At 39.3% G+C, this 27,507-nt stretch overlaps 1 protein-coding gene across 1 annotated transcript in view; it reads left to right on the plus strand.

Annotated features, from left to right (window-relative positions):
• Positions 1 to 27,507, plus strand: part of LOC124290486 — a 63,498-nt gene that overhangs the window by 15,488 nt on the left and 20,503 nt on the right. Inside the window, exon 2 of the mRNA XM_046727197.1 lies at positions 12,905 to 13,071. Within this exon, the coding sequence (XP_046583153.1) occupies positions 12,905 to 13,071 (167 nt within the window). The remainder of the gene's footprint in view (positions 1 to 12,904; positions 13,072 to 27,507) is intronic.

The following is a 27,507-nucleotide window of genomic DNA, read 5'->3' on the forward strand; positions in this document are numbered from 1 at the left end:
AATAACTATTGTCTGATGTCAGATTTGATACTTCAGTCATGTTCATATCCCACCGTTATTTCAGTCCAGATGTGACTTCTCTGTTGAACTTAATACTGAAATGTCATTATAGTGATTGGTATCCCGCGGAACAAGCAACTTCATAATGATTTATCTTACCTCACACATAAATGTCGCTTTCTGATTGGCTGAGCGCTGTTCTATTATTTTCAATGTACCCCGCTTACAAGCGAGTAACATTTCAATGTACCCGCTGTCAATGGCAACTCATTTGGTACTTCGTGGTAGTAATTCTTTATCTCGAAAAACATTGAATCACGTATGATGTACGGAAATTACCGATGTTTTGCGAATGCAAATCGATGGAAGGGAGATAACTCTAAATCTGTCTTGTCAGCAAAATCTTGCGATGGCTGCAAAAGGATTTGTACCCCTGCTTCAAACAATTCAAAATTAACATTAAGGTGTTCGGTAAGATAAATACGTTGTTCACTGGTCCCTCGGGGCCCATGGGTTGATGTACCCTCGATATTTGTTTATGTTCCCTTCGCCCTTCGGGCTCAGGGAACATAAACAAACATCGAGGGTACATCAACCCAGCCACCCGTCAGCAGAAACAATGACAAAATCAGCCATCAGTAAATTGACAATTATATGAAGCGAGGGCATTTCAAAATCTATTTGTTTACACAGGTGACAAACTGCTTAATAACAGATGTCACACAATCTGCTGTCATACACTTGGAGACATTGGCATGAGTACAAGTACATTGACATGTGTCTCATCGTATACATTATGTTGATTTAGAATTCTGTTTGTCCGAAAAAATTCGATGACATATCCTCATTGGTTACCCCTATAACGTCCATGACTTTTCAAAGATACTAAAAGTCACATTCAAGACAAATTGGTATGGAACATGTTTTTAAATTAAATGATGGATGAGACTGCGTATAAAACACATAACCCAATGATACTGCCTCTATTTTCTGCCAATGAAGCCACAGTTCCAAGCACATTATAAGAAAGATTCAGCTGTAATAACCATTATAAAAAACAAAATCAGCAACGGTAGCTGCTGTAACCACCAAAAACAAAGATCATTGGTTGTTTAGAATGGCCCATCGAATTTGAACTTCTGAACAGGGAGGTATCTTCATCTGCCACTAGGGTTAATGCAAAGTCTTCCTTACGTTCGCGTGATATGTCTCCCGTGGAAACACTATGGATCAATCAAACATTATACATCTGAATTGCAGAGTCTTACGCTTTTGTTGGTGGAATTCAGCTATTGATTCAATAATTAAACCATGGTCTCTTTGTCTGAAAGAGACTTATTTATGAAACACAAATCAATTTGACAGCCATAAATACGGTTCTTACCATTCATTTTCCCCTACTGGTGATAAAGCTGCAGGGGTTGTTCTCGACGGTGAGGCATGGCATAATGTTAAGCCCTGTTCCACTTAACATTAATCTTCCACCCTTTTTGTTTTTCTGTGTAACTTTGAACATAGTTTCCAGATTACGTTCAACCCTTCCTCCTTCAAGCACAGGTTCATTCTTTGTATGATCAGTTCCGTCGGCCCTGTATAATTATTGACATTTAAACTCCCTTTGGGTGAGTTTTGATACCGATAAGAAGGCAAAAGTCAAAACAAATGTCTTCTGTATCTTCAGTGATAATGTACAGTCCTTGATAGACAATGACATCCCGTCAGCAAAGGTGAAACTTGGCTAAATCAAACACGAACGGAAAACTTCAACCTGACAATAATAGGAATATTCTGAATTCTAATGAAATATATTAAGATCCACTTAAAGCTCTTTTAGACGAAAGCCTTCCTCAGCCCTTGCAAAATGTAAATGTTAATCATGGTATGATGAAGATCGTGAAAAGTAGGAATTTGATTGAAACATATTTTATCCATTCAAGAAAACGGATTGGGCACTGGTTACAGAAATTGGAAAAGCCCTCTCCCAATAATTACACAATTCATCTTACAACACTGTAAACAAGTGACAGACATAGGCTAAGATATGTACAACAGAAGTTAACTGAGTACACGTTTTATTTGAGAGATACAGATATGTAGTTATTTGAAAACATTCTGATTTTAAGAAATTGAGAGACCTGCATTGCAATGTAAGATAACATTAATATCAATCTGTGTTCCATTTTGAACAATATTTTCTAAAGGTTTCAACACTTTTTGAATAGTTGTCTTTGAATAGTATACAATGGACATTCAAGGAAGTAATGAAAAACATTCACACATCCATGACCACATTGACATGATGCGTCAGTTTTCAGAGCACTTGTCATAATGAAGAGTACTTGTCATAATGAAGAGCACTTGTCATAATGAAGAGTACTTGTCATATATCTTAATTAACCGAAAGATTGTTCGCAACCATCTGCAGGATCGCTTCACCAGAGCGACGGAAACAGCATGCCAGACCATTGGGACTCACAACAGACCCAATCGTGCCGATCCAGTGCGTCGACGTTTGGGCGAAAGAAACCTCTGCTGTCACAGACCATGTAATAATAATAATAATAGACTATTTACATCGTGGTCCTGTCCTCACCGCCCGTCACCGCCCAAACCGTCTGCAATGGGTAACTCAGCATCGCAATTGGCGTTCTCGACAATGGAGAACTGTGCTTTTTTCTGATGAAAGCCAATATTGTGTTTCGACAGCCGATGACAGAATGAGAGCATTGCGAAGGCGTAGGGAACGGTTTTCCAATGCGTGGTGGTCCAAGCATCATGGTGTTTGGTGCAATCGGTCTGAACCAGAGAGTTGGCCCCGTGGTGTTCCAGAATCTCGGTCCAGGACGAGGAAATGGCCTGACAAGACCCCACGTTGTATCACATTTTGGACGTTACAGAAATCACATCTTCCAGCAAGACAACGCTCGTGCCCACACTGCCAGGGTAACATTGAACTTTCTAAGACAACGTGGCATCCAAACCCTACAATAGCCTGCACTCAGTCCGGATTTAAGTCCAATAGAACACCTTTGGGACGAGATTCAAAGAAGACTGAATGACCTCCAGCCAAGGCCGACAACTGCGACTGGACTCGATCAGGCATTTCGCAGAGTATTGACCCAAGTGCCTATGACCTTCATAAACCGGCTAATTCATTCCATGTAAAGACGATGCAACACCGTCATCGATGCCCATGGAGGCCACACATAATACTGACTTTGAGGTATCGTAATGATACCATTTTTGGTGTTTTTGTTTGTGTGAACTCTTAATGTGATTCCCGAAAATATGTTAACCATAATTGTCAGGTTTGAACTCAATCCTCCGTTTTGATTGTTCATTAGAGCGAATTAAAGTGTGTGGTTTAAGAAACATCTATCGGCGTGGCGTTTCTTTTGCGGTTCAGTATAGCTAAGGAATATTATTCCACAGTTTAACTGCTTATGGAATAAAAGATGATGTTGGAATAAAAGTGAGTTACGCCTATATCCTATGGTGCTTAACCGAAATAATGTTAAAAACACAAGTGTCCAGGTGAGACATATTTTTGCACAAATACGCATCAACCCTAGAGGATTTACGTGTCTAAAATCAATTTTCGCACACGCACAAACATGATCACACGTTAATATAGATATTTTACGTCTTGCAGATGATACTTTATTTCTTTGTAGATAATTCATTCTATGTAGATGATACTTTTCGTCCATGTAGATAATACTTTACTTCTGTGCACTCATGGAAATAAGTATCATCTACATATAAGTCAAGTATCATCTACATAGAAGTAAAGTATCATAGAAGTTTACGTTGATGACATTTTCAGACAGCCTATGATGCTTTCCTTATATGTAGATGATACTTTCCTTATATGTAGATGATACTTTACTTATATGTAGATGATACTTTACTTATATGTTGATGATACTTTACTTATATGTAGATGATACTTTGCTTATATGTAGATGATACTTTACTTATATGTAGATGATACTTTACTTATATGTTGATGATACTTTACTTCTGTGGAGATGATACTTTACTTATATGTAGATGATACTTTACTTCTGTGGAAATGATACTTTACTTATATGTTGATGATACTTTACTTCTGTGGAGATGATACTTTTCTTATATGTAGATGATACGTTACTTATATGTTGATGATACTCTACTTCTGTGGAGATGATACTTTACTTATATGTAGATGATACTTTACTTATATGTAGATGATACTTTACTTATATGTTGATGATACTTTACTTCTGTGGAGATGATACTTTACTTATATGTAGATGATACTTTACTTATATGTAGATGATACTTTACTTCTGTAGAGATGATACTTTACTTATATGTAGATGATACTTTACTTCTGTAGAGGTGATACTTTACTTATATGTTGATGATACTTTACTTATATGTAGTTGATACTTTACTTCTGTGGAGATGATACTTTACTTATATGTAGATGATACTTTACTTCTGTGGAGATGATACTTTACTTATATGTTGATGATCCTTTACTTATATGTAGATGATACTTTACTTCTGTGGAGATGATACTTTACTTATATGTAGATGATACTTTACTTCTGTGGAGATGATACTTTACTTATATGTTGATGATACTTTACTTCTGTGGAGATGATACTTTACTTATATATAGATGATACTTGATGATACTTTACTTATATGTTGATGATACTTTACTTATATGTAGATGATACTTTACTTATATGTAGATGATACTTTACTTATATGTAGATGATACTTTACTTCTGTAGAGATGATACTTTACTTACATGTAGATGATACTTTACTTCTGTAGAGATGATACTTTACTTATATGTTGATGATACTTTACTTATATGTAGTTGATACTTTACTTCTGTGGAAATGATACTTTACTTATATGTAGTTGATACTTTACTTATATGTTGATGATACTTTACTTCTGTGGAGATGATACTTTACTTATATGTTGATGATACTTTACTTATATGTAGACGATACTTCACTTATATGTTGATGATACTCTACTTCTGTGGAGATGATACTTTACTTATATGTAGATGATACTTTACTTATTTGTAGATGATACTTTACTTATATGTTGATGATACTTTACTTCTGTGGAGATGATACTTTACTTATATGTAGATGATACTTTACTTATATGTAGATGATACTTTACTTATATGTAGATGATACTTTACTTCTGTGGAGATGATACTTTACTTATATGTAGATGATACTTTACTTCTGTAGAGATGATACTTCACTTATATGTAGATGATACTTTACTTCTGTAGAGATGATACTTTACTTATATGTTGATGATACTTTACTTATATGTAGTTGATACTTTACTTCTGTGGAGATGATACTTTACTTATATTCTGTGGAGATGATACTTTACTTATATGTAGTTGATACTTTACTTATATGTTGATGATACTTTACTTCTCTGGAGATGATTCTTTACTTATATGTAGTTGATACTTTACTTATATGTGGATGATACTTTACTTATATGTAGATGATACGTTACTTATATGTTGATGATACTTTACTTCTGTGCAGATGATACTTGATATATGTTCACAACAGTCAAAATATCACTTTGTCGTTACGACTTCGTGGCTCAAGAAAGTTTTTTTATGTCCAGGGATGATTCTTGCTGGTTCCATATACAATCTCTTTAGTCTTTCGCTTCGATGCATATTGTCCAAACTTCAAAACCGTATTCAATTCAAGTCCGAATGAGGTGAGGTGAGCTGAAATTGGGTTTAACGTCGTGCTTGAGAATATTTCGCTCAATTGACAACGTGCATGCGTGTGTATGTGTATGTGCGGCTGCTTGTACAAGCCCAGACTTAAGCTGGTTTTATAGTGCTAGCCCACTGAGATACCATGCCGCAGTGAAGCATGAATACCCCACTCAGACACATTATACTGACTCCGAGCCGATCAGTCCTTGTTGTACCCAGTAATGCCGAGCGCCAGGCAGGGACCAACAAGTACCATAGTTTAACGTCTTTTGGTATGACGCGATCGCAGATCGAAACCGCGACCTTCCGCTCTCCGGGCGGACGCTCTAACCACTACACCACGGAGGCGGTCTCAAATCCGAATGAAACTCGTATCAATAGCAATGTGAGAGTTTAACACAAACTGAAGTTTTATTAAAGTTTGTTTGTTTGTTTGTTTTTGTCTTATTAAGGTTATTTTACAATATTGCTTAAAAAACAAGAATGCTTGTCGATTATGTTCCTTGCCATCAAATGTAATTTAATGATAACTATATATCCTCTTTTAATGAGAATGTATCAGCTTCCCTTCTAACGCATCCGACTTCCTCTTCAATTAATAAAGCTAAATTTCTGTTTTTGGATTTCTCTGTTTAATTGTATCCCCAAGAAACCCCAAGTGATATGTCATCATCAAAATGCCTTGTTATTCAACGTAAATTATCATCTGTGAATATAAGCAATAGAAAGAAAAATATGACTCTCCGAGGACCAAAACCTTCAAAGGTTTGGCTGTAATTAGGTTCCCTTCACAAACACACAGTGATACCGATTTGTGTTGTAACTTGAAAGCAGTTCTTGTAAGAATGGACCTTTCATGTCATTTCTTGCCAGCTTTTGAATGAGCCCTTTATGTCAAAGGCTTTAGTTACGTTGCAAAATAGCATACAAACGTTTCCTACATAATCCAGTTATGTCCATATTTGATGGTACAGTTCAATCAGTTGATGGATGTTGGGGAGGTCGGATTAATACTTGTTCAGTGAGGTGTTCGTATAAAAGTAATTATATATGTATGTGCTTAAACACAATAAGACAGTTCTTTCAAACAGTTTTCCAAAGCAAATATTATGATATATAAAATATAGCTTCATACAATAGTGTGGTCACCGTTTTCGAACAAAGGCATTTCATTGGCATTTTTCATTATTTATCTGGAAAGACTTTTAGTAACGAGAAACATAGCGGTACGTGAATACATTTAAGTTACTTTTGACTGATTCTATCAGGTTTCCGAAACTTTATTGACAGGAAACGTTTAATGATATTAGAAATTTCATTCTGCTGCTGCTGATGTTATGTACGAAATGGGAATCTATTAGAATGATATCATCATTATGTATGTGTTATAGACTTGAACTATTTATTTCATTTTCAGCTTTGTCGATATCAGAGATGATACTCGTACTTTCAACATTGTTGTTTTCTTCCCAAACCAAAATGCAATTTGATATGCCAGGAATTTTAACTGCCTCTCATAATATCTCCCAGTAAGAACACTCGTGTTTTTAACGAATTTAATTCCAGTCCAGTGTGTTCACGTTTTGCCAACTTTGACAACATTGCTGTCAATTACATAAACAGTTATATGGTCACAACTTTCACATGGTCCAATAGCATTGTTTTTTCAATTGTGCAAGTTCTTTCTATCTAATGCATTGAATTAGAAGAAGTTTATTGTATTTTAGGCCTCCGGCCCACATGCAGGGTAAACAAATATACATCAACTCACACAGTCAGATGTTACATGCAGTATTACATCAATTTGGATCTACAATATTTTTTTTATATTTCTTAAGCTTGTTGCAAGTTTTAAAGATAATGGCAGGTGTTAAATATTGGTATCACTTTTAGAGGTCATAAAAGAAGAGAATGCAATTTCTGGTTGTTTACCTAAGTACTTTTTTGGTATATACATAATTTTCGGGTTATTAAGACAAAGTGAATTTCATTCTCTTTTCCTCATTTACATGACATACAAATCCTTTCATTTTTATTAGTCCCTATTTTCCTACACTAAAGACACTCACTCACTCATCCATTGATCTTTAAGTCTGACAAACCCTGTCTTAATCTAACAACCAAGTCACGTAACTTTCCAGAGGTTAGTACGAATAGGTATTTTTCGGGTTCAAGAAGATTTTTAAACGATCTGTAAGATTCATATCGTGTACTTTCGTTTAAATTCGAATGCTAATTTTGAAAATATATATTTATGGAGCGTTCCCTGAATTCATTTTAAAATATACGTACATTACCAACTGTCTGGGACAACCAGACAATGCCAGAACCGTATGAGAATAAAAGCTTTCGAATGAATGAAGCCCATGTTACCTTACCTGCATTGTCTAAGTGTAGGAGGAAATTGTAGCCTGCTTTCGGTAGACGTTCATGCATATCTAAAACTTTTAACCAGAATTTAAGGCATCTGATTTGTGAGGCTATATGTAGTGGATCTGCCACATTCACCATATGCGATAGAAATCGGCGAAGAGGACCCGACCCTGAGGTATTTGTACCTGCCAAGAGGTGGATGTTTTATAAACAATCGTATCTTTGGAATTCCCATACTTCTGAACCGTAAAGTAATATTGGCTGTATTTGAGAATCGAACAGTTTAAAAAAACATTTGGGAGAACAGTTCCAAGTTTAGAATAAACAGCAAATATTTGAATCAAAGATCTATAATTCTATAAATGTGGAAATTTTAAAGCACATTGTGTGAGAAAATACCAAACCAAGATATGTGTAGGAATTAATAACATTGACAGACTTTCTTACATACAAAGAGCTTTGAGTGTATTGGCAAATGAACCAGGCAATGAAAGTATTCGTTACACTTAAGTGCACGCCCACCCGCTCTGACTGGGTTCGGTATCTCGGATGCTTCGTTTCGAGGGTAGGAAATCCAAGTTCAAAATATTGCACTTTTGACTGTACGCTTATAATTTTGTTCATTTGTTTTTTTCATAATCAGCAATGTATATTATATGTCATGAATAAGTGATAATTAGGTTTTAATTATGTTTATTTTGTTGGTTGCATCTAAGCTTTAATGTAAAACATAGGCACTTATCAATATTTGAAGGAATTTCTTTGTATAAGTGGGAAATTGAATGTTGAATACATACACATATGCCGCCAGACAAACGGCCGTAGTTTGAAAGCTTCACAGGCGGACTATAGAAAACACCATAGCGTGGTAGCCAGTTCATATCCAAGAGATCATTCACGAAGGTCTCAACAAGGCATATTATTTTGAGTGTATGTAGATAAGTGACAATGTCAGAATCACTAGTTTTGCTTCGTAACCCATTTCTTATTTATGTATTATTATTATAGGATATTTATATAGCGCACATATTCAGGCAACTAGTGCATGCTCAAGGCGCTGATATTTTTTACACTCCAGCAAAGGAAACTAAACTGTTTGTCACTGTGTTCCGACATGCTTGAACAAGATTTGTCGGTGTCTTCGCATTCTGTTAACTTGGAAGAATATCCGGGCTTTGGCCGACGACCTATCTTAAGGTGCCGTTTGACGTGTGTTTCGGAACAAACTTGAAGAAGAGGTTTGTCTCCGATACTGCACTGGTTTGTGGCTTTCTGAGTGCTTTTTGCCTACTGAATTGCCTGTTTGTGTTGATGAAGTCACAATCAAATTAGAAGGCATTTTGGTTCCGATACCATGTATGATTGTGGCTGCTGTCCCTGCACAGTATTAATTGTATAATAAGAGTACCTCCCGAAACCTATAATACCACGAGCGTTGAGTAGTTCCTGTTTTTAGGATTTTGCTAGGGTGCCGAATAACTACTCTGAAACGTACAGCAGTTATATTTTGCACACGGCAGACTTTCTCCATGTGAAAGCATGTATTTTTACGTTTACTTGCACGTCCAAATTTCTTCCTATGTAAACATAATAAAGTATGTATTTTTGGCATGTGAACAGGGTATTATTACTTAAATAGTTCTTTTTCTTAAAAGGAAGCTATCCCCATTTCACACAATATGCACAAACTTGAAGAGAATGGAGAAAGGGCTATTAACCATTACTAAATATATTTTAGATAACAATGTTCTAATTCAAACGAGATATGACCAGAAACATCAGTGTGTAAAATTTCTGTCTGTGCAAAAATGTATCCTCATTTAGAAGATGAATGCCACACTTCGTGGCGGCGATGAAAAGACCAAGGTCGTTCTCCCACCAATACAGTGTAATTGTGGAAATTCTGGGTCTGTTTGTGACTGCAGTTCAATAGCACCATCGGTGTTTGTGTTCAAGAGGCAGCAATCCACAGCTCTCATCGGAAAATACGGACCTGTCAATTTGAGCATGTCCGTTTACCTGTCCAAACTTATGTTTGTTATACATTCCTCAAGCACTTGCGTATATTGTGACGGATCTTGATAAACCGTTTGACAAACTTTCAAAGCTAGTCTTGCTTGTTGGTGATTGAATGGTGGTTGTTTTTGTTTGGTTGACATGGTTATAAAGAGAATGGTAATGCGGCAGAGGACTTCATTCATAACTCAAGAAAGTCATGATATTAGTAATAGTGTTTTTACACTCAGTACTCGGCACATACTCATCCCTGCATTTATGTACATGCTTTCATTGCCCGTTCATGATGATGTGTACGATGGCGATCATTTTCCTCACGTCTGTTAGTCACCCATATATGAATGGAAGTTTACAAACCTGGGCCCCGTTTCACAAAGCTATCGTAGCAATACGACTGTCGTACCTCCTATACTGTAACATAGACTTACGACAGTCGTAGCGCTACGATAGCTTTGTGAAACGGAGCCCTGATCATCCAGATCCTTTGTATTAACATCTAATTGCTTACGAGCGTCGACTTGTCTGGTAACTTGAATAAAGCACGAGAGGTGTACCGTTGATCATTTACATCAGACTAGAGTCATGTGTCTGAAATGATCCTTTTCTAAATAAGCAGCATGTATTTTCAATAACGTTTAGATTCTGTACAAAGGCATACGATAACACTTGGAAATATGATATTTTGAAATATTAACATGCGACTGTCCATCGTGGTATGACTTGTTATGGAACAAGTCTTTTAAACGATAGACAATTTTAAGTGACTTCAATTGTTATGAAATGGGAGTTTTCATGGAAGTATTTTATCTCCTTTTAGGTATTGAAATCAATAGTTTGGTTAAAGCTTTTAATGATCACATCAATGTTACCTTTTACTAACCTGAATAACAGCGGAAGCCGCGGTGGTTGAGCGGGTTAGGCGGCCGACTTTGTGTGCTGGCGATTAGGTGCCTGACTCTGAGGGTGTGGGTTTGAATCCGGGATAGGACTCAACCCAACAAAAGTACTAGAATCTGCACTTTACAAAGAAAGTACATATACTCCCCATCAAAAGTTTAGACTCACTAGTGTAAATGCAGCCACTTACCTCAGTCAACTGATCTAAACTAGATTTTGCAAAATATTCTATTCAGTTTAAGGGTACTGTTTACACATGAACTGATGTATTGTAAAACAAATTCGTAACGTTGAAAAGAGTATTGTCATGAGTTCAATAAATGATGAAACTCAGTGAAAATTGGCGAATTCTTAACAAAACTTTACACCAAAACGCAGCTGTTCACATGCACGATATGTGCACATACTTTTCAGCAATTTGATGCATGATCCTCGTGCAATTCATCTGCATAAGGTTTGCAGTTGGTTCCCCGAAGTTAGTGGAGAAATTCATCTTCGATGTAACCACATGTATATACATAACATATAATGAGTGTTTTAAGTGAGTCTAAATTTTTGATGGGTAGTATATGTTACATCTAACCACTTTCTAAATGGTATTGTGTTTTCACTGAAAACAATTGAAAAACAATTACAGATATGGTTTAATAAGATGGACAAGTGTTCACTGGAAAAATACTTTTAAGTTTTCTAATACTAAAACCTGCTGTTTTCATTTTTGTAACAAAACAAAATGCATGAGGATCCAGATACTGATGTATTTCCATCACAGCTATTAACGAAACTTAGGTTTTCGGCTTTAGAGTTGATAATAAATCTATTATTGAGTATATTGAGAATCGTAAAGCTTAGTGTTTATAGGTATTTGATATTCTGAAGGTTTTTTTTATTCTAAACTGGGTAGGTTTCAAGAATCTTTGTTTCACTTTATATATTAGATGTTCGATCAGGTCATCTTCTGTAACATTTGACTGAATAAAAAAAAGAAAAAACAAAGGGTCATTAGATGTTCGATGAGGTCATCTTCTGTAACATTTGACTGAATAAAAAAAAGGAAAAACAAAGGGTCATCTTCTGATGACTTCTGTTAAGGTAATGAGAGGATCCGACTCAATGCATCCCTTGTAGCTGCCCGTATTCGCGTGAGTGTGCTGCACTCAACGACAACTCTTTGCAATGGTCAATCTTAGTCTGAATCTTTTAGAACTTTTTGTAAGAAGCTCAATTTAGCAAATCTGAAAGACCTCAAGGATATCTCTATCACACAATTTAGATTTACACCCCAACAGTCAGTTCTTTACAAATCAGTATGATACTTCACTGAGGTTTTCTTCGACAATGGGTATTTCCTAATGTTTGTCGCGAAAATATGTAGCTGCGAGATAGGTGATGCGGCGTCAGGTAATACTAACTCACTCACTATGACAGTGAAGATAAAGTTGGAACGTGTTGGAGGGAAATTCCTGTTGTGTCATTATTTTGTGTATTTCTTGGGACATGCACTACTGTACACAGCTAAACTTCATACATGGAACATTTTACGATGTTCGTTATGCAATTATCAATCCTACCTACGCTCCGCTCCGCTATCATACAAGTAAGCAGATTTTGAAATCACTTTTTCAATTGGGTGTCCTCTGCAATATTTTGTTTTGTATTTGTACATCTATTAACCTGCCGCGTAAATGGCTGTTGTATTAGAATATTTGTTTTCTTTTTGTATGAACTGATATATTATTTTGCTTGGCATCAATGGTTGTCCTGTTTCTTAGTTTATGATTCAGTGCATGGTATGAAACATTTTACTGTTATTCTTTGCATATATAAAAAATTCTTCGTTTCAGATCTTTTGAAAAGCAAGCATATGACACAAGGTCAGAAGCTAAGAGGTCGTGTGATGGCTTCCCCTGCATGTATTCTCACTTGGGAGCTAAAGCCGGCCGTCAAGCGCTGATGAGAACATTGATGAGTATAATAGACGATTGTGCTGTCGATCCATCCTGCTCACCTGGTAGGTTAACTCCACGTTTTTTGTTCGAAAACATATCTATCATAATAACCTTAATAACGCTAACCATATACTGAACCACAAAACAAACGTCGCTTTTCAAAACCAAATGCAAGATTTTGTTCTTACACAATGGTGTTTTCATTATGATTGAATCGTTTTGTTAACATGTTTTCAATCCATATTGACAGTAATTACCAACATCAGTGTTTTTTCTGATGAAAAAGCATATCGACCGAACGCACCTAAAAAGGCAGACTTGGTAAAAGGTTCCGTATGACATTCGTGAAAATAAAAATGCTCGGGCATATCGTGACAACCCTACCAATGAAAGCGAGTCCCAAACTCGACTGAAATCATTTTTGCTTTGACACAATTGTCATGGCACGAATTACGAGAGATCAGAGGAACCAAGTCTTCGTACGATTGCAAGTTGGCCAGACTGCCAATCATTTTACTGTCCATGTTAATCTACCAATCTACCGACTGCAGGAGTGGTATCGGGTCACTAACAGCATCCAAGACCGTCCACGCAATGGGCGACCTTCAGTAACATCACAACGTTAAGACCGACAGATTGTGCACCACCATCTGCAGGATCGCTTCCCCAGAGCGACGGAAAGAGCACGCCACACAATTGGGACTCACAACAGACCCATCAATGCCGATACAGTGCGTCTGCGTTTGTGCGGAAGAAACCTTTGCTGTCACAGACAATATCGTAGTCCTGTCCTCACCGCTCATCACCCCCAAACCGACTGCGATGGGCAACTAAGCATCGGAATTGGCGTTATCGACAATGAGAACTATTCTTTTTTCTCATGACAGCCAATATTGTGTTTCGACAGTCGATGGCTGAGTATGAGTATGGTGAAGGCGCGGGGAACTGTTTTCCAGTGAGTGTATTGTTGAAAGAGACTCGTGGGGTGGTCCAAGCATCATGGTGTGGGTGCAGTCGGTCGGAACCAGATAGCTGGCACCGTGGTGTTCCAGAATCTAGGTCCAGGATGAGGAAATGACGAGACAGTTGCCCGCTATATTGACTAAGTCATAAAACCCCACGTTGTACCACATTTTGGACGTTACAGAAATCACATCTTCCAGCAAGACAACGCTCGTGCCCACACTTCCAGAGTAACATTGGACTTCCTAAAACAACATGGCATCGAAACCCTACAATAGACTGCACTTAGTCTTGATTTGAGTTCAATAGAACACCTTTGGGACAAGATTCAAAGAAGACTGAATGACTACCACCCAAGGCCGACAACTGCTGCAGGACTCGATCAGGCATTTCACAGAGTATGGACCCTAAGTGCCTATGGCCTTCATCAACCGGCTAATTCATTCCATATACAGACGATGCAACGCTTTCATCGATGCCCATAGAGGCCACACACAGTACTGACTTTGGGGTATCTTAATGGTACTATTTTTGTGATTTTGTTTGTGTGAACTCTAAATGTGATTTCCGAAAATGTGTTAACCATAACTGTCAAGTTTGAAGTCAATCCTCCGTTTTGATTGTTCATTAGAGTGAATTAAAGTGTGTGCTTTAAGAAACCGCTATTAGTGCGACATTTCTTTTGTGGTTCAGTATATATATATATTACTAATGTTTGAAGGCTGATACACACAATTACAGTATGCAGATCATACGATTGCTGATCGTTAGATATTTTATTGTCTGGTGTGGTTTCAGTAAAGACATCTCTCAGCTTCAAAGGGTTCCAGATGGAGATATTTTAGTTCCCTGGCTGGGCAAGGCAATCCATGTATGAAATCGCCGCTTTTTCTGGCAGCGTATGTCAACATCCCCGGCATTTTCTCCAATAATGAAAATGTTCACCAGTTTGAATTCGATTGTCAATATGACCGCTACAGAAGCCATATTAAGAACTTAGTTATGTTACATCAGATGTATTTGGACATGATTTGAGACGGGCGTAACACGTATGTTCGGGCTAGAACTGGACCAGGCTTGTCGTAGGAGGTAACTAACTATACCATTAAAAATCACACAAGTAGGTCTGAATACATCGTTTTCAGAGGCTTGTCTGGGGATAAAATTTGCAGTTGTGCGTTGGCTTCAGGGGCTCCTTGGACCCCCGGCATCTCAAGCTAGTTTGTCTCGTGGAAGCTCGGGACTTTTTCGATGAGTGATAAGTGTGAGCAGACTTCAGGCCATGATAAAGTGGACATGTTGCCCTGTTGGAAGTACTCAGCCACAGCCGTGTGCGCTGTCGCGTTGTCATCAAGAAACACCAAACGACGTCCATGTCGGCGTTCAGATGGCACTGCGGGTGCCTCCAGGATGTTGTCACGGTACTGGGTAGTACCGTCCAGTGACACGTCCGTAAATAACACGTAAAGGTGTTCGACGAGTCACAGCGAACTCATCCCACACCATTTCTGAGCTACCCGCAAAACGATCACGATAACGTTCATTTTGTCTACGCCACACTCTTTCAAGGATGTCCAAAGTAAACCTTCATTCTTCCCAAAACATGCCGTTGCGTTACAACTATTGGCATAGCGCTGCCGCACTGGATACCAACGGCGTCTCCAGTAATGTGGCGGTTCGTGTTACGAATCGTCTGCCCACTTACTTTAACATGATTGCTGTGAAGCTCATCTTCAATTTGAGAGGGATTTCGATCACGATTCTGATTTGTCGGTCTTGTGCGCCAGTTGTTGTCCTTGGTCGACCAGATCCAACTTTCAACTAGCCAGTTGAACATAGCCGTTCCTAACATAACGGACAGTACATGTAAAAAGACGTTTAAAACAATATCAGAGCAACATTTACTGCCTATGTCCACCTATATTGCCAATTATACACTCGAGTTGGAGAATATGAAAACTCGGTATATAACTAGAAAAGGTGGATCGATGTCGGGGGACTTGCGCTGTCCCTATCTCAACAAGGCTGAGCTGCGTTGACGGCACTGCATGTTGTGCTACTAAGAGTATTACTGGTGCCAGTAATTGTGTGTGTACATATCTCCCAAAACATTAGCAGCATATAAAGGCTATGGTATATTTAGGGTGATCTGTGTGGAGCGAATATTCAAAATTATGATACATTAACTAAAAGCTTAATATTCAATACACTTGCCCTGATATCCTAATATACTCATGCCAATAATGGTTGTCACCCCCTTCAATTTTTTTAATTGGAGGGGTTGTGGGGTGTTGGATGGGGGTGTGAGGTGTGGGGAGGGAGGTGACAACCATTATTGGCATGAGTATAGAAATGGAACCGTTGCATACATAATACCATGTGCTTTCTTTTCATATCATACATACATGTCATCCATAGACATAAGTACCTAGTTGTTGGCGATCTATAGCCCGTGTTTTATATTGTATTGTCTGCTTTAATTAAAATGTTTTAGTTTTCAAGCTGGTTATATATCCATATCTGTGATACTTTTGTTATTTTCCAGTCCGACAATGACTGGTAATTTACCTACTTGTATTTATTGTGTATGTCCAATATTTCTCGTCCCTCTATGGCTGAAATATTGCCGAGGTGACGTTAAATTTTAACCCACTCACTCACTCACTCATATATAAGTACCTCCTGGCGTATTTCAGTGTGGTGTTTATCACTGAAGCCGTCATGATTTAAGTTTTGACAAAACGGTGATTGCTTGATTGCAAGACATCTTATCTTATTAACGTAGATCTGTGTTGATGACCTCAATCAGTACACTGTCAGGACCAGACTATTCAATGTACAGTTTGCTGTCGTTTGTTGCCCGGCACGAGAACGGATACATTTGAAATACATTTCGGACTTTAAGCAATTGGCGAAACATTGCGAATTTGAGATCTAAGAAACCACCCGTTGTTTAAGAAGATGAAAATTCCATAAACACCTTTCTTCAAGTGCACATGCAGACATCGTATAAATGCAATGGAAGTCCCCTCTCCCACGATGAACCCGATCAGCAGAATCTGTTTTCGCCAGTGCAATGCAACCTGCAACAGCGTTGTCCTCTAATGGACCAGGTGATGTCTATGAGTCAAGGCCATTCCAAGGGGACATTGTTTAGATTACCTACGACACACTCAATCTTAATGCTGCCGCTGCCTTCCCCGTCGTTCTGACGAACCTGTTGCGCAAAGTGAACAAGTAACCATCGTCTTGTAGGTAGCCAGGTAATCAACAAGCGTGTGTAGTGAAATTTCAATTTCACACGTGCAACTCGCACACCTAACTTATGACACAAATCATCAGAGTTGGTTTGTCGATATCATTTGACTGTGCAAATTTTGGTTTTGTTTAGATTTTGTGTTAGTGAGCAATTCATCAGTCTCAAATAATTTGTCTCAAGTCTTGAGGCATGTTTAGATAGACATACTGGATCAAATCTCAGCATTCATTTCCCTCTATAACCAGCCTTAGGGACCACAACGTCGAGATCTGAGGTACGATGTGTCCAGATCACCCCACCTACAGTCGTAAGACTCAAGTAGAAGTTTGAATTCTGTTGCATTCCTGTCGTTGTGGAGGAAGGGGATAGACCGATCCCCTCAGTCTGAAAACTGGCGCAAGCGTCAATTTCAGAAGGCCGGGCACTTGTCAGACTCACTTCCGCGGTCAAACGACGCTTCTGAAGCTATGTGCCACTTATCAACAACTTATCCTCTCTAGACATTTTTGACGAACGACGGGTACCAAACTACCACACGCACCTTTCATCCCCTGCGAATCATGTTTCTCCAGCAGTGCCCCATGGTGATCAGCCAGTGCCCCCCTTAAACCTCCAAAGATCAGTGATGATGACTGTAGTCAGAATGATTGCAAACGTGATGAAACTGAACTCAGGGAAGAAACAGTTCATGTTCAAGAAACATGGGAATGTTTTGCCCTCAAACGTTCAACTCTTGACTTGTGACAAACCTCAACTTCCAGCAAGCTTATAAATAATGCCTAGGTCACATATCCACTTTTACCGTGAACGATTAGTTTACGATGCCCGGTCGCGCTGAAAATCGCTAAAATTGAGAGATACCCGACAGGTAGCTGGAGATCACCCGTGGGCAACGGATCTGTGGCACATCTTCTGGCGACCCGCCAGTGACCATACTGGCACCTGCCAGACCGCCAAGGAATCGGACGATTTTTCAGTGCGCTGGTGTGGTATGGTCACCGGAGGATAACAGAAAAGTTGTCTGACGGGAATCGATCAATACTCCAATTGTTCACGTTAGTAGACCATACGATTCAACAAAGTCGGAAGGTGACCAACCATAGTCTGGGCAAGCATCGGACAGGCGCCGAACGGGTATCATTGAGACACCGGGAATGTTGACATGCCTGGTCCGGGGTATAAGTAAGGGTCTGAATGGGTTGCCTAACCCACCACACTTGCTGAGACTGGTCCGGTTCCGTTTGGAGTATGCCAGAGCCCGACACCGCCAGAATGTCATTTCAACAGCGTTGCTGCAGAAAGAAAAGAAAGAGAAGACTTGAGAGGCGTAAACGGAGGTGGTGGATCCGGCCTTGGCCGTTGTGTCGTCCCAAATACGGCCAGTTCGAGAATCTGATGGCAGAGCTAGAGAGGAAGCATCATGGCGATTTCTACCGGTGCACTTCTCTTCATGTCTGCTGAAATGTGGATTGTGAGATATAACTTGCAGTCGAACAACAAGTTTGATTGACCGGGCTCCTTGCAAGCGAGCAGAAACCGGGCAATATTAATCCAGGCATTGACCGGCGCCTGGAACCGAACGATTTGCTTTTCTTCGGAATGATACCGTCCGGGTATCTGGAAATGATCGGCCGATTCCCGCCAGGTGACCCGTCAGTCACTTGCCGATTTTAACCTTCCATTTTTCCAAATACTTCAGATAGCCTGCCATCCACCTGTCAGTGACTGGAAGGAAGTCTTCCGATCATCCTTGGTTTTGTGACTTCCGCACCGATGTGACACAGATGTGAACCAAGATCTGTCGCATGCCGTGACTTTGGTGAAACCCAACGATGCCCCGCATCGGCCGGCGACCTTTGAAACATTAGGTATATGTGACGGAGGTATAAGTTAGTGTGCAACGAAAATTGATTCGTTTAACCCAATTTCAATCCACTGTTTTCGAATGCCAAAGGTTTGGTTATGTCAAAGGATCATGCACAAACCATGCTTTCTTTTATTGATGGGGAGATTGAAACCATTAAGGGTCAGAATTTGAGCTGCCATAATATGTGCTAACTTAGTGTCCTGTGTTTACATTTGAGTCAGCTGTACAACCGAAATATTGGCTATATTGATGTACGAAAGATTGTCGATGAAAGATACTACTCTGCAGTACCAAATAGAAAACAGGCTCTGAAACCCATCACAAATTCAATTTGTCTCAAACATATTGCACAAGGTCATATGAGATAATTGTACGGATCTCTTTCAGCTCCAACTGCGTCGTTTGTTTACATACAAACATCAACTACATACAAAAATGCACCCGAATTCAAACTAACAAAGGACCAAACATGACCATAACCCCGAGTTTTCAGATCTACGAGATTCTGTCTATGCAAGCAATAACGGATAGGTTGTCACTGCACATAATCTAAATGTCTTCAGTGTATATATGCTGCCATCTTCAGTTCTCTAATTGGTCGTTGTAGAACAATTGATAAATAAACACACAAGATCTTTCATTCTGGGGAATGATTACAGATATGTGGTTAATAATATATAGATGAATACGGGCGAAAAATCGGAGAGCAACTTCAGTAATGTAGTCTGCGTATTTTATATATAGAGAAATATATAAACCTTCATATTTATCAACATACTTTTCTATCATAGCCCCTAACTTTTCATTGAACTTGTTTGGACAGTAAGTAGTGGGCAGTGATCACTTTTCAACTATACTCAGCAGCAAAAAATCCGTCAGTACGAATTCAAAATTAGATAGGCACTGTAATCAAAGCATTACAGAAATGAACATAATACGCGGATCAAAAACATTTTTTGTGTACAATATCTTGACACATCAATGAATAACTCAGCACAATTCCAAGACATTACGTGAACGTTTGCAGTCCATTCAGACTATTGACTTTAGTATCTAGTGTGACCACCGCGAGCGGCAATAACTGCAGCACAGCGTCTATGCATGGAGTGCACCAATCGATTGATGAAGGCCATTGGCACCTGGAACCACACTCTGAGAAAGGCCTGGCGCAATAAATCGGCTGTGTTCGGCCTTGGTATGACATTATTCAGTCTCATCCGAATTTCATCCCAAAGATGTTCACTGCATAATGTTGACACCGTTGTGCTGTAGGAAGTCCCGTGTAGCTCTGGCAGTATGAGCCCGGGCGTTATCATGCTGGAAAATGTTGTTCCGGTGACGTGCGAAACGTGGTATGATGTGGGGTATGAGAGCTTGGTCGATGTAGCGCACCGTTATGATGCCGCCTCCTCTCCATGGACCAAGGTTCTGGAACACCACAGGACCCACTCTCTGGTTCAGGCCTATTCCACCCCATACCATGATGCTTGCACCTCCCGTTGAGTCTCTTTCCATAAAACATTGGTCTGAGTAACGCTGGCCTCGTCGTCGCCATATTCTTGTTCTGCCATCTGCAGTTGATACGCAGTACCGACTCTCATCTGTGAACAGAACAGTTCTCCATTGCCTGTATCGCCAGTTTTGGTGTTGTGGCGTTCACGCCGATGACAAGGGGTGAGGATAGGTCCACGGTAAGGTCTACGGCATTGGAGGTTCCCGCTGTTAATCCGGCGGCGTACGGATTGGTCTTCCATGTGTTCCCACTGTCTGGCGTGCTGTTTCGGATGCCTGCATGAAGGGATTCTGTACATGCTGTCGCACAACATGGCGGTCTTGTCGTCTTGTGGTCACCCTTGGTCTGCCAGTACGGGGGCGATCATTTGTGGTGTTGGTGGCCCGGAAACGTTGCTGCAGCCTGTAGATGGTCCGAACGTTGACCTGGAAGTGATTGGCAACGGCTTGTGCAGTGTGGCCAGCTTCAAGCCTTCCTAGCGCCTGGTTCCTCTGAGCTGTCGTGGGTCGCGGCATCCTGCTGACGTTGTAATGTGAATGTTTCAACCAGGTATGGGGGTGCATTTTATAGAGCTGGTCCTTGTGAACAGCACGTGCAGCATAAGTTGCATGAAAAACATGGAGAACACCGTACCATCTCCGAAATCAGGTTTTGTTTTTGAGACCATTTCCTGGGTTCAATTCTGAGTTTGGGAAGTAGTGCCTTTGCTCAGGTAAAGTTGGAGATGTTGTCAAAAATATACAATCAAAACATTAAATGAGTTTACAGTTATCCGTTTCTGCGAAGGAAAATTCCAAACTGACGTTTCTTTTGCTGCTTAATATATTTCAGAAAGTATTATTTCAATCACTTAATCTCACTTTCCACCGTATGATTTCTATTGACGCCAGTAGGGTTAGATTTGATTCCTACACAGACACAAAATGTATTTATAGAACTTCAAACATGATGCTGATTTGGCCATGAATGAACCAGCTGACTCGAAAAGCCAAAACTTCAATATCTCAAACCTCAGAAAGCCAAAACTTCAATATCTCAAACTTCAAAAAGCCAAAACTTCAATATCTCAAACCTCAAAAAAGCCAAAACGTCAGATGAAAATGGCAGCTTAAAGAACCCTTAACCATGAGCCTACTTTTGAAATTTTACAATATGTACAACCAGCACCTATGGTACATAATAAAACAACATCGTAGAGAGGGTTAGAGGAAGAATGTTTCTAATCCAATCGCTCCCCTTTGATAAAATGGAAATGCTTTACGAAAACTATGTTTCACCATTTCAACTTTCTACAAAAGTGCCCTTAGAATATATCCGAAGAAACTGCACCTTGGTCAGAAAATGTATTAATGAGTTAATTTGGCACGCACCAGAATCATAGTTGCTACACTGCTTCTCTGGCTGTATATTTGGTTTTAAGAAAAAAACAACCTGATTACTGTCATACAGTGTGGCTTCAGACACCAAACAAGATAGTAACCTCATCAATTAAAACATAATCGTTCATCTGCACACTCCCACCATGATGCATTCTGCTGGTTAACAGGTTACGTCAGAGCAGATGCTGCGGCAAAACCAAACCTCCCTTCTTTTTACTTAAAGGACCAAATACTAAATCTAATATCTGATATACCATTAAAAAAATACTCGGGAATAACTCGAAACGGTTGCTCAGATGGAGTATTGGCCATTCATATTTTACTCATTCGTATCTTACACGAGGTGTAACGGCCCACCTTAAGCTTCTTATCAAGCACCTTGACAATACAGCCAATAACATATAAGTGACTCACAAGCATGACATGTCTTCCGTTTTGAAAGTGATTCATTTGTATACTAACAGAAAAACGTAACTGTGCATAACATAGAATTCCATAAAATGAAAGGTATTTTAAAGTTATAAAATAACCCTCAATAAACATGTAGCAAAGCATAGTGCCACGTATCGCGCGTTGCGCGTGCACTTTGTGCACAATTAACTTACTCACTTGCATGTATTTTTATACCTGAAGTTCACAAATCTCATATCGAAAATTGAAGAACGGTTGATTATTCTGTTGACCCTAACGGCCTGCAATTCGTCCAACGTTACGGACAGGCAGGTCTTGCCTGGTGCAGACAGCATCTGCGGTACAGGAGACAAGATTCAACATTCCCCAGTGTTCCTTCAATCGCTTATCGTCGTCAATGCGACGCCGTTGCCAAGCCTACTTCAACTCCAATGGTAAACACACACGACACTGAATTGGTGAACTGACTTTTGACACCACGTCTCATCAAGGGCGTGTCACGATGCCTAGTGTCAAATCTAACCAAATTCGATATTATCATGTCAATAGTTAAACAGTGATTAAGGAAAACACAGCAAATCAGGTTATTGTTATTATCTTTCAGCATTATAATATGGCATAACGTCAAATAATGCACAGTTACTTTATTCCAATAGGATATAACAAAATCTAGTTTTATCAGTAGTAGTCAGTTCTTAGTCATGGACATTTTGTTCTCGCCCCAAATATCTTTTTTTTCGGAAATTAAAGAAACATATTCGATGTGGTTTCGTGTAGAAATAGAACTGCTATTGAGTGTTAAGTAAGATAATAAGTAAGAATAATACACTAAAAAAGACCAGCTTGCTTTAATATACGATACTACCACGAAGGAAAGTTAGTTAAAAGAAATAAAATGACCGGTTCGAGATGTCGTGTACCTCACTTTATACCACACATTTTAACTACATTTAACCTTGTCCGACCATGATAATCAGAATGAATGTGTCCCGCAAGGCTGTATTGTGTTAGTCACATTATTCAGCATTACAAACTGAATAAATAGTTTTTGAAAGGTTTCATCTGATTCACTTGATGGATAGTTTTCTGATAAATTTAATAGTTCATGTTAGGAACATGCATACTGAGAGACCGCTACAATAAGGGCTCTCCAAACATAGTTCAAAGGACTATACGACTAATTTTTGACTGTCACTTGACATTCGTATCGCTTTAAAAATATCTCAAGGCTCAAAGTGTCTGAAAGCAATTCACTTGCTGAAAGTCTTATCAAAACTCCAAATGAGCAAGGGATAAGAAACCACTTCTCTATTTGCACAAATAACTAATCCGCTCATAATAGGGTGACGGTTCTATCATTTACGACAGTGCCTGTAAAGCTAACTTACAGAAATAGGATTCAATACACCATCAAGGTCTTGGTCTAAATTTTGGATCTTTCTTGTTTATGCGGAAATTGATACGTATTCTCCAAAACAGCAGCGTTTTGTAACTTAAGAAACCCCAGACCAGTTTTATTTTATTTCTATTTGTTGCAGTCATTTCGCGTTGTTTGACGCATGCTAAATATGGTTCAAATAACTGAACTGAAGCGAGGCATTGCTATTTTGATGCTTACAGACGTGATTCACGGCAACGCTGAGGCGAGGCACATATACATAACATGTATCTACCAAAATCGGATTAGCCACAAAGCAGTGTCTAAGACCAGCGTCATTCCGGACGCCAGAGTGTCAGTACTCCAGCGCGGGACCAATACATCCTGGTGACGCATCTGTGTGGACGACAGCGACGAGCACCACATCTGCAAACCTTCATTGACCACGCCGGCTGAGCCAATACTTCTTCGGCTAAGCACGGTTGGAATTAGATGGGAGTCCACACTGACTCAAAGTCTCCGCCAACAAAACCTACAGTGAGCCTTACAGCAACTGCGCTGGTGATGTCAATAGTGATGTCAAGTTGTCGTCTCGGAAAAAATCAAGGTTTCGAAGATGACATCGGGTTGTGAATACAACGTGATGAGCATTACGATAACCCATGTGTATCGTGTATGGTTAGGCTTCAGTTATCTTCACTGGACCCTTAAACAAGGTGCACTGGGACACATGTTCTTCGTAACCACGCCAGACCGGTCTTCCACGACCAACCTTCACTGAGGGTCGTTTAACAGGACAACACCCAATTCAGTACGGGTCTCTGTGCTGACTGAATATCATGCCCTTGTTTTCTTGCCGTTTTTGTCTCTGATATGGTGCAAACTGAGCATGTCAGGACCGAGATTAAAAGAACCTAAATACTAGTACCCGTTTGGTGCGGGAATGGAACAGGGTTCCTTAAAGTCTTAATACAAAGATTTATCAACTCAATGATATGGAAATGTACAGCCCGTATCGCAACCAACGTAGCCTACACACGATGGACACGAGTGACACGTTTCATATGCTGTATCGGGAGTGCTCTCTTTTCGGCGGGGACTTTTGAATAAACAGGATGGTTTTCATGGAAGAATAAAATCTTTCCTCTTTATCATTTCGTTACATCTACATATATTTCATGGTCTTAATGTTTAGTGGTAAGATATATTTCTAATGTTACAAACCAAGTAAGACGCAAAAATATATCCAAATACGATTCGCATTGCTCACTTATGGATCTACGGACGGTGGCAAAGTTGCCAATTCCAGTATCTATGGATTCAAGTTTTAATTTTCTAGAATACAAATTAATATCCCCATATTTACTCCTGAAGTCACAGCTTTTCAAATAGCCTTGGTATACATTCAGAAAAATAATTGTGTTAACGCTTCATCATTTTATCTGATTTCTTATCTTGCTGCGTGCACTGAAGAACGTCCCGTAACCCGAAAATTCATGATAGTTCAAACCTATGCAATACGCCTTGCCACTGGCGAATACCACATAGCCCTTTGATGGTTAACTGAGGTGAGGTGAAATTGGGTTTAACGTCGTACTTGAGAATATTTCGCTCAATTGACGACGTGCATGCGTGTGTATGTGCTGCTGCTTGTACTAGCCCAGACTTAAGCTGGTTTTATAGTGCTAGCCCACTGAGATACCATGCCGCAGTGAAGCATGAATGCCCCACTCAGACACATTATACTGACTCCGAGCCGACCAGTCCTTGCTGTACCCATAATGCCGAGCGCCAGGCAGGGACCAACAAGTACCATATTTTAACGTCTTTTGGTATGACGCGGTCGGGGATCGAACCAGCGACCTTCCGCTCTCCGGACGGACGCTCTAACCACTACACCACGGAGGCGGTCTTGATGGTTAGCTAGTCTTGTTGGTTATGGTGGCGACACAAGAGCCAATAATGTAGCTAAACGGCCCTCTCTCTCCTTTCAATTTCCTGTGGTGATTTTAAACTATGAAGGTCCCCAAAAGGTTCATCAGTTATGTTCAGTTTGCTTTGTCATTTTTGCTATTGTCTTGTTGCTGTTGAACTGTGGTCCGTTTACAAGTTACGGTTTGCATATCGCTTGTATAACTGTGTGATTTAACAATGACTTGGAATATTGTGTAACCTTATTCTGACATCTTTCATAATAATTCCTACACAAATGTTTGTGACATTTCTATCTAAAGATGTATGTCATCCTCATGGTCATTATCCAGTTGGTTTTCCATGTAATAAAAACTGAAAATTATTGTTAAAGCTGATATGTCTATTTAACCATAAGTTATTCCTGCAACAGTTGGTAAAATGTACTTCATGACTAGGTAATTTTGTGTACAAATAAATTGTTTTAATAAGATGTAAAATGTATTTGCAGCAACAATATCCCGTCATCCCCTACATTTCTGACATACCACTCCACAAGCCTTGTATGGACAAGCAAGGTTCTGGCTGACATGTATCTAATCTAACCTGCATTACCCAAGCTGCCCTTGACAGGCTGCACACATTCGCAAGTTGAAAGGTGGTTACCATAGTTTAGTGATACAACGCCAGTAGAGGCTTATTTAGTTATAATGCGTTGTCAAAGGTCAAAGATATTTATTGTACTTAAGGCCTCCGGCCCATATACAAGTAATAACAGTTAAATATAGTTGCAGGCAACGATGAGGTCTCCTTGGCTTTACTTTCTATCTATTGTATCTGAGGGCTAGATATCATCGTCCAAAACGGAGCCAGAACACATGTTTTGACAGGCGAGCGGATCTTCCAAATACAGCCGGGGTCACGGGGGTCATGTACCTTTATATAAGTAGTTCCGGAGAAGAAATAGATCCCTCTTTAAAAGGCTGTATCTCAGTTGTTCTTGGGTCTACGTTCAAAACAGTTAGTGTTCTGGAATCAGCAGGACATCATCTACCATACTGGCACTTTGTGCAGAATGTGCACATTTTGGGAGCAAACTACTCAGAAAAACTGAAAACAAAAATAACTGCCAAACGGTACGTTTTAGCGACTTGACCCGTCCAGGCAAAATTGTTGGATATTCAATTGTGCATCTGTACAAGAAATTTGGAAGTGTCGGAACAATTAGTTCTTGAGATATTTGCTGTCAAACGTTGAAATTTTGGAATTAATTTTGAATTATCGCCCCTTTGCTATTGGGCCAAGAGCCTAGAGATTTTTAAGGGGAAATATCTACACCTCGGTGCGCATCTGTGTGCTTTTTTGTAAGTGATTCGGAGCATTGGTTTAGGAGTAATTTTTGGTACAAAAATCGGCGGAATAATAATAATAATAATAATAATAATAATAATAATAATAATCCGAACGATTACAATAGGTCTCCTGCCTAGAGGCAAGGAGCCCTAAATATATACAGCACATGTTACAGACATTTCACAAAAGAAATTACAGTTCAGATAACATATTGCTTCTAAGGATAACAGCATGTTTTACAAAAAGCGCTAGATTACGTATTACATTTTCATTTTGGGAGGATAGAATGGGAAAAAGGCAGTTGTAGGATAACTCCAACAATCCCAATCGAAAATTGACAAATGTGCGTCTGATATTTCTAGATGTCAATACAGATAGATATAGTTCTGGTTGAATTAAGCTCTTATGTGATCTATACAACTGATATCTTGAACTATTGTCTAGACAGGAATGCCATTCTTGAT

The sequence above is a fragment of the Haliotis rubra genome, unplaced genomic scaffold, assembly GCF_003918875.1.
Source record: "Haliotis rubra isolate DU_JTF1 unplaced genomic scaffold, ASM391887v1 Scf467, whole genome shotgun sequence".
NCBI classification, from domain to species: Eukaryota; Metazoa; Mollusca; class Gastropoda; order Lepetellida; family Haliotidae; genus Haliotis; species Haliotis rubra.